Source organism: Mugil cephalus, chromosome 18 (genome assembly GCF_022458985.1).
Source record: "Mugil cephalus isolate CIBA_MC_2020 chromosome 18, CIBA_Mcephalus_1.1, whole genome shotgun sequence".
Taxonomy (NCBI): Eukaryota; Metazoa; Chordata; class Actinopteri; order Mugiliformes; family Mugilidae; genus Mugil; species Mugil cephalus.
Window position 1 is genome coordinate 17,769,066 of NC_061787.1, and position 13,849 is coordinate 17,782,914.

The 13,849-nt window shown below is 42.5% G+C and overlaps 1 protein-coding gene and 1 long non-coding RNA gene across 2 annotated transcripts in view; both read right to left on the bottom strand.

Annotated features, from left to right (window-relative positions):
- Window positions 1–1,152: 1,152 nt before the first annotated feature.
- On the bottom strand, window positions 1,153–2,441 carry prmt6 (protein arginine methyltransferase 6). The gene has a single exon (XM_047568323.1). It carries the CDS (start codon window positions 2,357–2,359, stop codon window positions 1,310–1,312), a length of 1,050 nt encoding a protein of 349 aa, XP_047424279.1. The 5' UTR covers window positions 2,360–2,441; the 3' UTR covers window positions 1,153–1,309.
- A 2,245-nt stretch (window positions 2,442–4,686) lies between these two features.
- LOC125024455 overlaps window positions 4,687–13,849 on the bottom strand; it is a 129,236-nt gene continuing 120,073 nt past the window's right edge. Inside the window, exon 4 of the long non-coding RNA XR_007114758.1 lies at window positions 4,687–4,761. This is a non-coding gene — a long non-coding RNA (uncharacterized LOC125024455). The remainder of the gene's footprint in view (window positions 4,762–13,849) is intronic.

Consider the following 13,849-nt stretch of genomic DNA (forward strand, 5'->3'; position numbering starts at 1 on the left):
CCATCACTTTAAGTAGTTTGGGGTACTGTGGTAGCCTTGAAGCCAGACCAACTTTCTTTCTTGTTTCTGGCAGAAAGCTGGTGCAAAACCGCTCCGTCGCCGGGACAATAGGTCGCCTTGGTGGGCTTTATATGGTGATGGACAGAAGAATAAAAGCAATGAGAAATACACAGGAACAACTCAAAACCAGTGAGCCTTGGCTCTCAACGAAGTCTCAGAATCTAGCTCGCTCATTTTTCCTGCTCCCAACACAAATCACCGAGTGTTCGCTCACTGCCTAATATATCTCACCTCGTCACAGGTGCCATCGTAATGAGATAATCAATGTTACTCACTTCAGCCGTCAGTGGCTTTAATGTTGTGACTGATCGTGCGTAGCTCACCAGACTATATTTCTGCCTGTGATGCAGACGGAAAACATAAGATCTCTAATCTCAAAAAGCGAGAAAGAAAGAAAAAAATCACAAACAAAATATCCTATGCCATTTTGGAGGACGCTATAGTAGAGTTATAAGTTTTCATTAAGCCTGTGTTTTCTGTCAACAGACGACAGTAAAATAATGAGCCAATTTGGCAGTTCGTTAAAAAACGAGCCAAACAGCAGGTAAAGTCAGAGACACCTCCTGTTTGAAGCAGCCTCCTGTCTCACTGCAGCAAGTCCAAGTCAATATATTACTCTAACACTCATTTGGAGGCAGAATTTTGATGAGATGCGACCACGCAATATTCATAATTGACTTTATCAGAATATCAGATGTCTGCAGCATGGTGTCAAGTTTATTTAATATTTTGTAACCCTGCCCTGCGCTGATACGGGAGATGGAAAATCACGACTTTTTTTTAGTCAAACTTTCAGGGAAGCTTCAGTCTCTATTGATGGTAAAACGCTCTTTCGAATCCATTCCCACAGAGCTGTTGCAACAGTTTATTTTTCTAGCAGATTTCTTAAAAGACACTGGATAATGTGCGGCGGTTTGAAGATGCTTCATCCAGAAAATCCTCAGCATTATTAATTAACTCTAAAATAATTGTCTCTTCTAATAAAAATGCGTTATTAAAGAGGTTTATGAGTAGCATTTTTCTTTTCTAATTCAGGTGTAAACTAAGTTCCTCTTATTCCGTGATATGAAATAAATAAATTTGGCCTGGAGAAATGTTTCAACACTCTTTAATGTGTGTATGTATAGATCAGCTGCAGCTGAACTCGACAGTGAGGCCTAAAGCGTAGCTTTCAGGGCACAGTAAAAGCTAATTGACCACACATCTGTGATCTTAAAGACATCTAATAATACAAGGGTGTTGATGCACACTATGGCTGAGCCTCGGAGCTCCAGTCAGGGATGGAAAATGTCTTGGACTGTCTTTTCTGCTCTCCTATGGTGTAGTCCACGTGGATACATATATGTCTGGCGCTCTCCTCCGAGGGGTACATGCTGACCTCTCCGGTAACCGGCGTGTCCTGCACCACTTCCACCGGTGCGTCGAGGTAGAGCACCGCCTGCTTCCAGTGAGTCTCCGGTTTGAACGGGGACGTGGAGAGCACCAGCGGCTTATCCGGACACGGGAAGGTGACCGTGAAGTACACGCAGAAAGCGTTCACTGCCGCCGAACCGAACGACTCGCACCTGAAGTGGCCCTTCACCGAGCGCAGCTCCTCCACGGTGACCGAGTGCAGGTCGAGCTCGGCGAAGCGGGCCGGGTGGGAGAGCACGTCCTCCACGGTCACGGAGTTCACGGTGATGTCCGAGTTCATTATGCACCTGCGGGCGAAGTCGGACATGCAGGACATGTCGACGCCGTACTGGTCTTTAACGGTGTACCAGAAGTGCAAGCGGTCCTCCAGCAGCGGGTCGCTGATGGGGGAGATGTAGAGCTCGGCTTTGCTCGGCAGGATGATGCCGCCCGCCTTCAGCCACTTGTCCCGCGCGTACAGCACCGAGTTGAGCATGGACTCGTGCAGGAGGGCATAACCCATCCACTCGCTCACTATCACCTCCACCTTCTCCGGTAGGTCCACCGTCTCCACCGTGCCTCGAATGACTTCCACCTTGTCCTCCAGGTTGTTGTGTTTGACTATTTTTATCGCCTGCTCCGCTATGGAGCAGGCTTCCACCGCGTAAACCTTCTTAGCTCCAGCCTGAGCACAGAAGATGCTCAAAACGCCGGTTCCTGCACCGACGTCCAGCACAACTTTACCCCGAATAGACTCACTGTTCCGCAGTATCGCAGTCCGGTACGTGCTGGTTCGGACGTGGTCCGCTATCATTTCCTCGTGGATAGTCACATCGGAGTAGCTGTCAAAATAAAGTCTGTCCTGGCGGCTTTTGTCCAGTTTTCTCTTTTTTACCACATGAGACATCTTCTCTGCTGTGGTGTGCGGCAGCCTAGCGGTGTTTTGTTTCGCTACTTCCGCATTGTGAAATCTGGGACTTGTAGTTTTTCTTGGCACACAATTAATGATACGTTATGCCGCTCGGACTACAATTCCCACACTGCACCTGCGACGTGATCGGCTTGTTACGTTCATAGTCAGGTGAAAAGTGGTACATCCGAGATTCTACTAAGGCGGGGGGGGGGGCGAAAAGTAAATGAAACCGTACTCTTCTCCACTTTTTAAAATTGTCTTACTACTTCAGCATTTCCTTTAATTTTAATAAATATACACGATTTGCAATTAACTGTCCACTTTGTTTTAATTTACATGGTAAATTGTCTGTGTTTTAAACTAATTTCCCTCTATGACAGTGAACATTGCAGCCATGCATGTGCTTGTAATGTAATTGTTTTTTGCATGTCCTCATGTGTATATTTTTTATAGACGAACAGTTGTTGGACAAAGTAATAGGTTGGTTATTGAAGAAAAAAAGGAAACCTGTAGAGTTTGAATAATATTTGGTTGTGCTGTGTTGGTTTGACTCTTATCTTTGGAGTTTTTCATCCTTGAAAACTGTACAGATTATTCTGTGGTTTGACAGATAAAGGGCTACAATTACGTGTGGCTTAAAAGAATGAAAAAACTTTGGCCATATATTTAAATTTCAACCTAAGCTCACGCTGGTACGTTCCAAATATTGTTCTGTTGGTCTGTGGACTACAGTGGGTTCGATTTGTACAAACCACAGTAAAGAGAGAAGATTTTAAAGCCCTAAAGCAGATCCATAGATGCACTAAAGCAAATGGAGCAAAACTCTCAAGGAAGAAGAAGTCTTCATTACAGAAAACTGCAGTCACCTAAGTCTCATTAATCTGTAAAACCTCATTCTCCATATGAATAACACAGAGCCCAGTCATTATAACGCATCTCCAGTGTCCATCTTACAACAGCACAACATGGTCATTACTGGTTCTGAGCTTCCTTCATGGCAGGCAGAGCAGCTCAGCTCCCCTTCTCCTCTAGACAGTCCTATGGGACACTCAACACTCTGTTTCAGAGATCTTTGGCAAAAGATGCCGGAAAAAATGAGCAGGAGCTGTATCCCATTTCATAAAAGATGAAACGCATGAAAAGGAAGCTGCGGTTTGAGAGGAAAAGTGCAGCAAGATGCAGGGTAGTTTGTTGTTTTCAACACAACACCGTGGAATGCAGGAAAGTGAAATAATAACGCTGCAGCATTGTGGGAAAAATATTAGATGTGAAAGTGTGTGTAAAGCTGGATAGACTGGTGTTTGTGTGTGCATGCACATTTGAATGCTTCTTCTAAATCTGTATCCAGCGCCGCCTTTAAAGCACTCATTCTCACGGGGAATGTATTATTCAGTCTTTTTAAGTGTATAGAAAATAAAGCAAAGCAATAATTCCACATGAGCTGATGTGTTTTCAGCTTGAGTAAAAGAAACGGCATCCATCAAGGGAAAATGAGTGGTACCTTTGTAGTAAACAACGACTTTGTACATTCAAAGCTCCAGTTTTCCCCTTTTGGATGCAGTTTATTTAGGTTCAATCAGAAACACAAGAACACCAAACATTATCTAAACAGGCAGCGTAATCCTTAAGTGAGTCTGAAACCAAACCTCTGGCTCCCACATCCGACTGGTCCAATTCAAAACCGGACGAAATGCGAACGAGGAATGGAAATATACATAAGGATAGTTTACTGGACTGTGAAATAGCGACTGCGGAGTTCAGGTTGTGATTGCATGCTCTTGGCAAGAGTGTTTGCAGGCGTTGTAGCTGGTAGACAGTGCAGACAGATGAGCAGCTGTTGGCCATGTTGTTCTCTCCTCCTCTCAAGCTTCAGGTAGGAGCACTGCCAGATCCAGACACGGCCAACAATCAGCAACCAAGCAGATGCTTCACCTTTGTCATTAAAATTAGTGAATAAAAATATTCCGGGGTCGCTATTTTAAATGATTTGGAAGAGAACATACTAAAGGGTCATACTGCAACTCTGTTAGAGTAAACTGGAAAATCATACACACCAAACCGGCTCTACAATGTAAACTTTAAGTATTATGGGTACATATTGATGGTTGAGGGCCATGATACACCAGGTCAACAGTCGGCCACTGGTCTATGTCTGGCAGTCGGAGAGAATCAGTGAATCAGTGCACATGAAGAAAAATGGAAGTGACAAGAGTGAGCAAGCATTGAAGTCAAGAGGGCACATACAGTAGACTTCTTACTTCCTCTCCAACTCACCTGTTCCATAGTATGTAGAAAAAAAATGGACGATGTGACTCCACTTCCTCTCATAGGCCACACCAGGGGTACGGACGGCTCCATCTTGCAAGTTTGGATCCAGAGTCTGCACATAACCTGTCCTGAGCAGAGGTGGGGAGTAACAAAGTACAAATACTTTACTGTAGTTAAGTAGACCTTTCAGGTATCTGTACTTTACTTGAGTATTTCTTTTCCTACTCTTTTTTTTACTCCCTACATTTGCACACAGATATCTGTACTTTCTACTCCTTACACTGGCAAAACTGTTTTGTTTGTTTTTTAGCCTCCATGGATGATGTGGCGTAAAAGAAATGACATGATTGGACACGACTAGAGTATCGGACTAGAGAGGGAAAGCTGAAGAAGATAGAAAGTCAGAAGAAGAAGAGAGTTAACCGTGGAAAAGAGAGAGAACTAGCAGCAGCATGGAGGAAGGAAGTGTATTGTGGACGGTTAGAGTGATTTTCAATGGCAACTGTCAATCATCATGATGTCACACCCTGTTTTCATAGCATTAATTAATGCACTAGAACAAAAACTGGACACCTACATTCCTAAAATGACAGAGACCATGCTTATTAGTTGACTTTAGAGTTGAGTTTTAACATGTTCACTAACATGAAAGGGGTAGAACTTATGACCTATGTCACAGCCAGCCACCAGGGGGAGTTCCACTTCATTTGGCCTCACATTAGAGGAGCTGTCATGGTGTCCGCTTTTTCTACTGTCACATTTGCACAGCGGCGCACAGCTCCACCTCTTTAATTAAACTTGATCAATCTGCATTTGCACATCAGCTCTGCATACTGACAATCAGGCGATCAGGGGTACGGAATTCCACAGCAGTGCTGTGTACGTACCAACACTTGCGCTTGAAACATTCTGAGATAATACCGAAGGCGGGGATGATGTCGGTGGAAAGCAGGGGAAGCCGGAGCTGGTCAAGCATGGTGGGTCCGATGGCAGCCCAATCACTTTGGACAATGAGGGATGTCATGTAAAAATCGATAACCAGGCTTCCTTTTTTTCCTCCTGCTCTCCTCCCTCTGGTTCCAAAAGTTGTGTGTGTGTGCAGACTCAGTAATACAATTCACAGTGTGTGTCTGTAGCAGTGCAAAGGAGGAATGTTTTACATTGTAAAGAGAGAGAAAAGGCCTAAGCACAATACTGTATTAGTTATATAAGAAACTGAATTCATTAGTGGAAGACTTGGGGACAGTGTGAACATATATCTAAGGAGGGATGGAGAGATAAAGGCGAAGCGCTGTGTGAGCTCTTTGTTCTGGAAGCCCATCAGCAGCTGTTCTTTTTCTTGGCCAGCTGTCATCGTGCACGGCCACATGGGAACTGCCTGCACACTGTCACTCGTACGGGACCTGTCAGCCGCTGCAACAAACGCACACAATGACAAAACCTCATATCCTCAGATATGTATGCACACATGCGGAGAAACATGCACAAACAGCACACAGCCATTTTAACACCCCCCAGTCCACACACGCACATGGTGTACAGAACATATACATGCACAAGCACACCCTCGCACAGCCATCAGCTTTGGTGTCATGATCGCCTATTTCAGGGGAAGGCAGACTGCTGAGCAACAAATACTAAGGTGCAATGGCTTCATATTGATTGTTTCCAGGGATCGATACCAGGCTACTTTGATATCTCACTCCCAGAGAAAGAGCCCACATCTGTAAATGCTGGCGTGTCATAACACACTTTCTATCTCTTATTCAACTCCTTATTCGCCCGTTTCTTACAGCAAACATAATTCACCTCACCCAGAAGACTGTTTCACGCATGGATCCATCTGGATGCCTCCTTCCAACTGTGTGTTATCATGTTTCATGCTTTGAAATCTCCCTATATGGACACAGAGTGCACTCGTGCTTATCGGTTATAAAAGTTATAACAACGGCCGCAGCTAAATTTTCAGCCCCGGGCATTTTCCTTTCCCCCCTCGTTTGTGTGGTCCACAAATCATCGCTCCTCACACCGCTCCTATTGCTCTAACCAATCACATCACCGCATCTTGGCCTGTCAATCCGGTGCTCTGGTAATCAGCTCATTAATTACGCCCCTTTCCCTGCAGACTCACTTCCTTTATTCCACCCCTGTATCAGTTACATTACACTGCAATTAGATTAAATTACTAAGTACAACCTGTGTATGACAGCCATTATGGCAGCGTCTTGGGGTATTATGCTGACTCCATGACAAAGCCGCTGCGCAATTTGCAAAATGGAAATATTGTCTGTTTGTTAATGGAGGTTATTTGAGTAAATGAGATCCCATAAGGACTCGGTAAATGAAAAAAAAAAATTCTCAGAGTTTGACAGAGTTGTGCTTCTAGATTTTGCTATAAGAATATGCTATATGAATTTTTGTTTTTATCGGTCTTTAATATAATAGTTTGACACATATTAAAATATAGATATGTGTTTTCCAACTAAGGAATAGCTGGTATTAGAGGTTACCTTGTGAGCATCTGCTCTGAGCATCTTGCAGGAAAGATAATATGATAATCCTGACAGACCTCAGCTTTGCACTCATGCTAACCAAACCACAGCTAAACTTCTGGCAGCTACAGGCATGTTTGGGTGTGCTAGCAGTCTGTGGTGACAACAGGGAAATTATTGAGAGTGGTTGACTTTGGCTAATAGCTGGTGCAAGACAGATGGTTCATCCAATCATTCTAGCGTTTTCCAAACAAGGACGACGTCTCCGATGGTGCTGTGTGACAGACCCCCGGGTGTGTCATGCTAATGTAGAGTTGCTAGTTGGTTGATTTTCCAAATTTTCTTCCTTGTTTCTGGTCTTCATGTTCAGTGTCTCCTTCTCCCCTAGCTTTAGATTTAGCTATCAAGCTTGGCAGGGAAACAATATGTCTTCTAAAGTAAAATCTCATCTGGGAATGTCTTCCTTTCTTTTAAACATTTCTAAGCTGGAGGCTTCAGCAACGCTACTGTGAAAGTTTAAGGCTGTAAACCAACCCTAATATACAGGTTGAAAGTTTGCTCTGAGAAAGTCTAGGGCTCTCAGAAAATCAGCAGGACTCAACTTATGGGAACCAACGTCTGCATAAAATTGTATGGAAATCCATTCAATAGTGACTGAGGTATTTCCGTCTGGACCAGAGTAGTTGATCATTTGGGTTACTGACACTGACGTCCCTAGAGATGCTGGGCAGCATGGCTAATAGTTGGCTAAAAGTCCAAAGGCCCTTGGCTCCACCTTCATGTACAGTAATTGACTGAAAAATGTGTGCAGATCCAGCTGCTTCTGGACAAAGACTATGAATCATCAGTTGCTGCATTTCCATTCCCCCTAGAAATGTGCAAAACTAAATATCACAATTAACAAAAAAAAAAACTGTTAATGGAAACGACTACATTTTAAAAACTTCTCAAATGTGGATAAAACACATTTACATGAGGTGGTTTTTCAGACATATCGCACATTCACACACACATTCAGTAAATGTGAACCACAACTCCAGGTTTCATGTCCTGGATTCCAGTTGTGTCTTCGCAACACAGCGATCCATTTATTTCTCATTTCTTTGGCTTTCTGTAAAAATATATCTTCGACTGCTTTTCAAATCTGTTGGTACAATCAATCACACGACAGCTCCTCCCCATTATTTTTAATTAGTTTTACAATTTAGATGCTATTAAAGACTATAATTCAAACTAATGCTGCTGATCTCCACGCTCAGCTGTCACTTTTTGCCACTCAGTGGCTGTAACCATGGAGACTTCGCTACCTGTGATGTCACATGCATAGCCTCTATTTAAGATGATAATTTGATACCGTGAGACAAGACCTCATGAGATTTACAGCTTAGACACAAAACACCTTTCAAACACATACAAAGCATAATTGCAGTGCTGTAGAAATATTGCTTGTATTCTGTGAAAATATGTAATGGAAATACAGCTACTGATCTTCAACCATCAAAAAAAACTAAATAAAAATCAATTCAGCTTCTTTTCTGTTTCCATCAGAAACAAATAATTGACTTGTGATTCCAACGCGAGCTAAAGAGCAGCGTTGGAGTTGAAGACACTGTTAACGACATGGAAATGAATGCTTTAACACGACAAGATCAATACACTTGGTCAGAGAGGATGGCACATTGTGTAATGCTTGGAGATGTTTTCACATAATTACTCATGTTACTCGATTCAAGGGGTGGTTTAACGTTTTGGGATATATTGGCATCTCGCTGAAAGTTAGATTAGAATGTCCACACCACTGCCAAGTCTTTACGGTAGAAGGGCTTGTGTAGTGTTACAACAAAGATTAGATTTTTTTTTACCTTTAGACCTTTTTCCTCAGCTTGTTAAACTAAGCTAATTTGCTACTGGCTTTCATTTTTCCATCCATCTCAGCGAGCAAGGAGTGTAGGCACATTTGTCCAAAATGACAGACAATATTTTTGGTTAACGTTTGATCACTGAGCTTCTTTAAGTTGGCATCCTTCAGTGATCACTCTGAAGGGAGGTCACAACTTCCTGTGGTCTGTCTCTAGCTCTTTGTCCATTTTAGTCTTTATCCTGGAAACTAGTTATCAGATTTAAATGTAATTTACGAAGCTTTAAATGTATTAGATTATGAAAAATACTATAAACTATATGGTATGCCCATTTTCTGAAAATTAAACTACTTGTCTTTCATAATGCAAACTGCTACATTCATAATGCGTGAAAAACAGATCATAGATTGTGGCAAATTATTTTTCCGCACCGTGGCCATGTAATTCATTTTACTTAACACAATGAAATAATGCTGATGGTTTTCTAAATGGGGTTTATCCCACAACATTGCAATGCGACGGAATCTCCATGTTACGAGTAATGTTTGTGCTCAGGAAAATTTGCATCCTCTTCATTTCTTCTTTAGCGCGAACCTGCCTCTTGTGTTCTGCCGTCACTTCTAATTCCGCTCATGGACACTGGGCCCAGTTTAAGTCATTCACGGGGGAAGAATTAATTTGGAGGCACTGTCACCTGCTGTGATTAGGTCCATTACTCGTTGTCTGCCTCTGAGGCAGCGTGTGTGTGTATTCTTTTGTGGACTAAACATGATATCACCAACGGTGAAGGGAATGAAAAGTCTGCTTGTTATGGTGGTAAAGTTGGTGGAGAAACAGAGGATAAAGAGACACAGGTGTGATGTGAAAACGCTAAAACACGCTGTACACAACTTGTTCAGTTTCATTCGATTTAAGAGTTTAAATGCTGGAGCTGTTTGTTGCTTTGCTGTATGCAAGGTCACGGTGAGGAAGGCGGCTGTGTTCTCAGCTTCATTTGTGTTTATTTTCCCTTCAATAAATAGACTGAGAGGAAGGCCTGTACTTCTAAGGTGATAAGATCCTCCCGGCTTGTTCTTCACGCTGACCTTGGGCGCTGCAAAGTAAAAATCGATGCTTTTTCAGAAGGACAGGAGGCTGTATTCACTTTCTGTGAAGGTATTGTGCATCTTGCACACGAGGCAAGGCACAGAAAGAGAAAACCTGTTAGTCATGGCAGGACAGTGGAGGGAATATCTGAACAGGAAGATACACACACACACGCACGCACACGGAGACACTTGTATAGATATTAAGAGATAGGGTTGGACTATAGTTCAACACAAGTGGCACATTAGGCTTCACTTATCTCAAATCAAATCTGCCACTAGAAGCCTCCAGCACAAACAACGTGCCTTTTATAGCACATCTCTGCTATAACTGCAATAATCAGCATGGGATCAAATAACTATGTGTGATGTGAAAAAGGTTTCTGGTATTGATACCCAGTTCTGAACTTTCCCAACGAAAGACGGCGATTTATAGTGTCCGTTTTGTTTTGCGTATTATATAGGTTGGATTTACATTCATCCCTTGGAGAGAACACAGTGCTCGGCCATAACATTATGACCACCTTTTTTATATTGTGTAGGTCACCCTTGAGGTGTCTAAGTAACATCCCCCTGAACGCCAGATCCAAAGTTTCACAGGAGAACACTGAATTGTCACGAGATGCTCGATGTTATTTGTTGGCGGTTTTAATGTTGTGGCTGATCGGTGTTGACGCATTAACGTGCAAATAAACCACAAAGTAAACCCCTGAATTTGATAATATGCCAGCATTATGTTCATAGCTTGTGTCTCCTGTTATGCTTTAAAAATAAAAAACGATCAGCCCTAAAAAGCCGTGCAGGGATTTAGTTATAATTAAAAGAGTTAATTAGAGCAGTGCTATAAAAATGTGGACACTCCATTGAGACCCACAACCATCCAATAATTAATAAGTGTTGCATTCTGCTTTTTTGTGTTTTTTGTACACAGTATCTGTAAAAATGATTTTGGGGAGATTCCGCTTGACCTACTATGTTAACGTTAAATCATATCACGGTGCATCCTGTGTGAACCTTCCCTGATTGATGCTGTTCCGTCAAAATGAAATTCTGCTGACTAATCTTCGTGACACTTTTCCCAATCCGGCTGAGCGTCACCAGGGTTAATACACGCAAGTGTGCAATATGCACCGTAATGACAGACAGATGAACAATACAAAAGGGACTCTGGCTCTTAAAACACTATTTAAGCAGTTTCCAAGCCTTCGTTGCCAGAATTCTTCCTGCATTAAAATGATCTGGGGCACTGCAAAAAAGCAATGCATGCCAATTAAATGTAAAATCCTGCTCTTCCTTTGCAGAAATAATCACTTTTGCATCAGGGTGTTCTATTGTAGTGTGTGGGTAAGGCTGAGGTGCTCTGACTGTACTGTCACAGAGCCGCTGACTGAGGACAGATAGAGGGAGATTTAGCTGTACAGTATTGCTTTCCTCCGACCAAATCAGAAAATCCATTCAAGCACATTAGCACTGCTGCTAATTGCTAGGCCCTGTGTGTCTAATTGCACACATTGATCTGTCCACAACCTCCTCCAGTTGAAATGGAATTGTGAAATTAAAGACCTTAAGTGAACAGATAAAGGATTTTATGCCACATTTGGGCACAGGATTCATATATGATGAACATTCGCCTGAATTTATCGACCAGCGGTGGAGTGTATTTTCATATTTCAGCCTCTTTGACTTAGAGTAACACATCATTAAAAGTGTATTATTACGGGTATACTGTCCGTATAAAAGCCAGCATAAGGAAATCAGTAATGCACTAAATATGAAAAAATATAAACATAGTGTGAGCCAGTGTCCACATGACAAAAATATCCTGGAACCAATGTATTAATCCGGCATTAGTGATCATATTTTTCATTTGCATTTCAGATTCAGCGCTGTGTTCTGTATCATATTAGGTCCAATGTTGCTGCACTGCATTGCCGTCCATAGCGCTCTGAATTAGTAACTCAGCGTGAATCCGTGGGTCCATGCCTTTTTCTCTGACTTTGTGCAGAAGTTTGAGCTGGTTGCCATGACTTCAAATTGCAAAATTACAGCGATCAGGCATAACATTAGGAGAAGTAAATATTCCCTGTTAGCCTTGTCATTTTCTTTTTGAATGACGAACATTGACTACTGCCACCTGCAGGTCTGAAGATGTATAACGTCTGCAGTGCCAGCCATTTGGTTTGGTGTGCCTTTAAAACTTTTTTTTTTTTTTTTGTAGTTGTAGTGACAAAGGGGGAAAAAACATTGTGGACTGGTTAAATTTTTCAAACAGAAGACTCTGGAAGACTCTAGAGACACTGTGCTCAATATTAGACACCCACTGATGCATTTTTCTCTCATTTAATAAAAGACCTGCCATGGGTGGTTTTGATGTCCTTATTTAAACCTGTCATGGCAACTAAGTGTTCCTCAGGCAAAATGTATCCAGTGTCCTCAGGCAGAGTAAACAAAGTGCCACTGTCCACCCTGAACAGTTTCATTTATTTCAAATAATAATGATAAAAAAAAAATAAAATAAAAAAACATGTCAGCAGCTCTCGGTTTGGTTTAAAGCCACATATTTAACATGTTTGGTATTTCGTGACGTTAAAAGAATAAAGTGCTCTCTGTGTCACCAGAGACTGATTTTCTTACTCAAAGTTTGAATTGTCTCTACCAGCCTAAGGTCTAACACAATACACACAACTAAGACTGGATGGATGAATCAGCTGCTTCTTTCAAAGAAGTAGACTTTAGTTCAAAACCACATCTTCATTCTGTATATGACAGAAGTGTGGACCATGTGTGGCTTAGAGCAGGAAAGGAGAATCTTTAGGCTAAGATAAAGATGCCAACTTCTCTACAAGGACCTAACATACCTCTGTATACCACCAATACCATCAACAGTGTACCCTTTAGCAAAATGTCTGCAGAGACAGCCATCGGCAGCATCTCACCTAGAGTAGAGCCACTGCAAAGACACAGACAGGAAGATGGTGTTGATAGTTAAGGAGCACACACAGCCGCAGTATGTCATCTATTATAATGCCAGTCAAATGTACAGTGTGAGCTGAGGTCAGATCATAGTAAAGTAGTGGACATTTTATCGTACATGTTGCACATTATTATTATTTCATGTACTGTGACAATACGCGGGCCAGACTTTTGGCTTCTCCAGGACGGATGCGGCCCACGGGCTGCTAATTGGGGTCCAGTGCAATAAGCCATGCCTCTCCAATTTGCTTCGTGCTCATCCCAAACAATGACATCATCCATCTGAAGCAGTCCTCTGCACAAGTGCCTCCATTCTGACCTCTAATTGGCGAGCAGCGTGTGCCAGAGGGAACATTACGCTGCCTTCCTGAACGGCTACTCTGGGCTGGTGAACAGGACATTTAGTTAAAGTTGGTCATTCTCCATCCCTAGAGAGCCAGTAAAGAGTTTGCCCTGCTGCCTGGAAGAAAAGCGCAAAGACATACAATGTGCTGTAGATGACAGGATCCGGGGCCCCTGGATGCGGTCAAGACTGGAGTAATGCCCCACTGAATCTGGCTAATAAGCTGTAAATAAGCATGTGAGCTGCACGCCCCTCCTTCTCTCTGTATTCTGTCAAGCAAAGTAAGAAGGCATTCAGTTGGATCGAGTTTTTTTTTTTTTTTTTTTTTTTTTTTTTTAAAGGCGTGGGGAATGGGCTCCCCCCCTGGAGTGTCCCTTGTTTTCCAGCATTACCTTGGCATAACGTGGATGTGAATTACCAACAGGACTTCGGCACACTCTCGGTGAACCTTTGTTTTTGCAAAA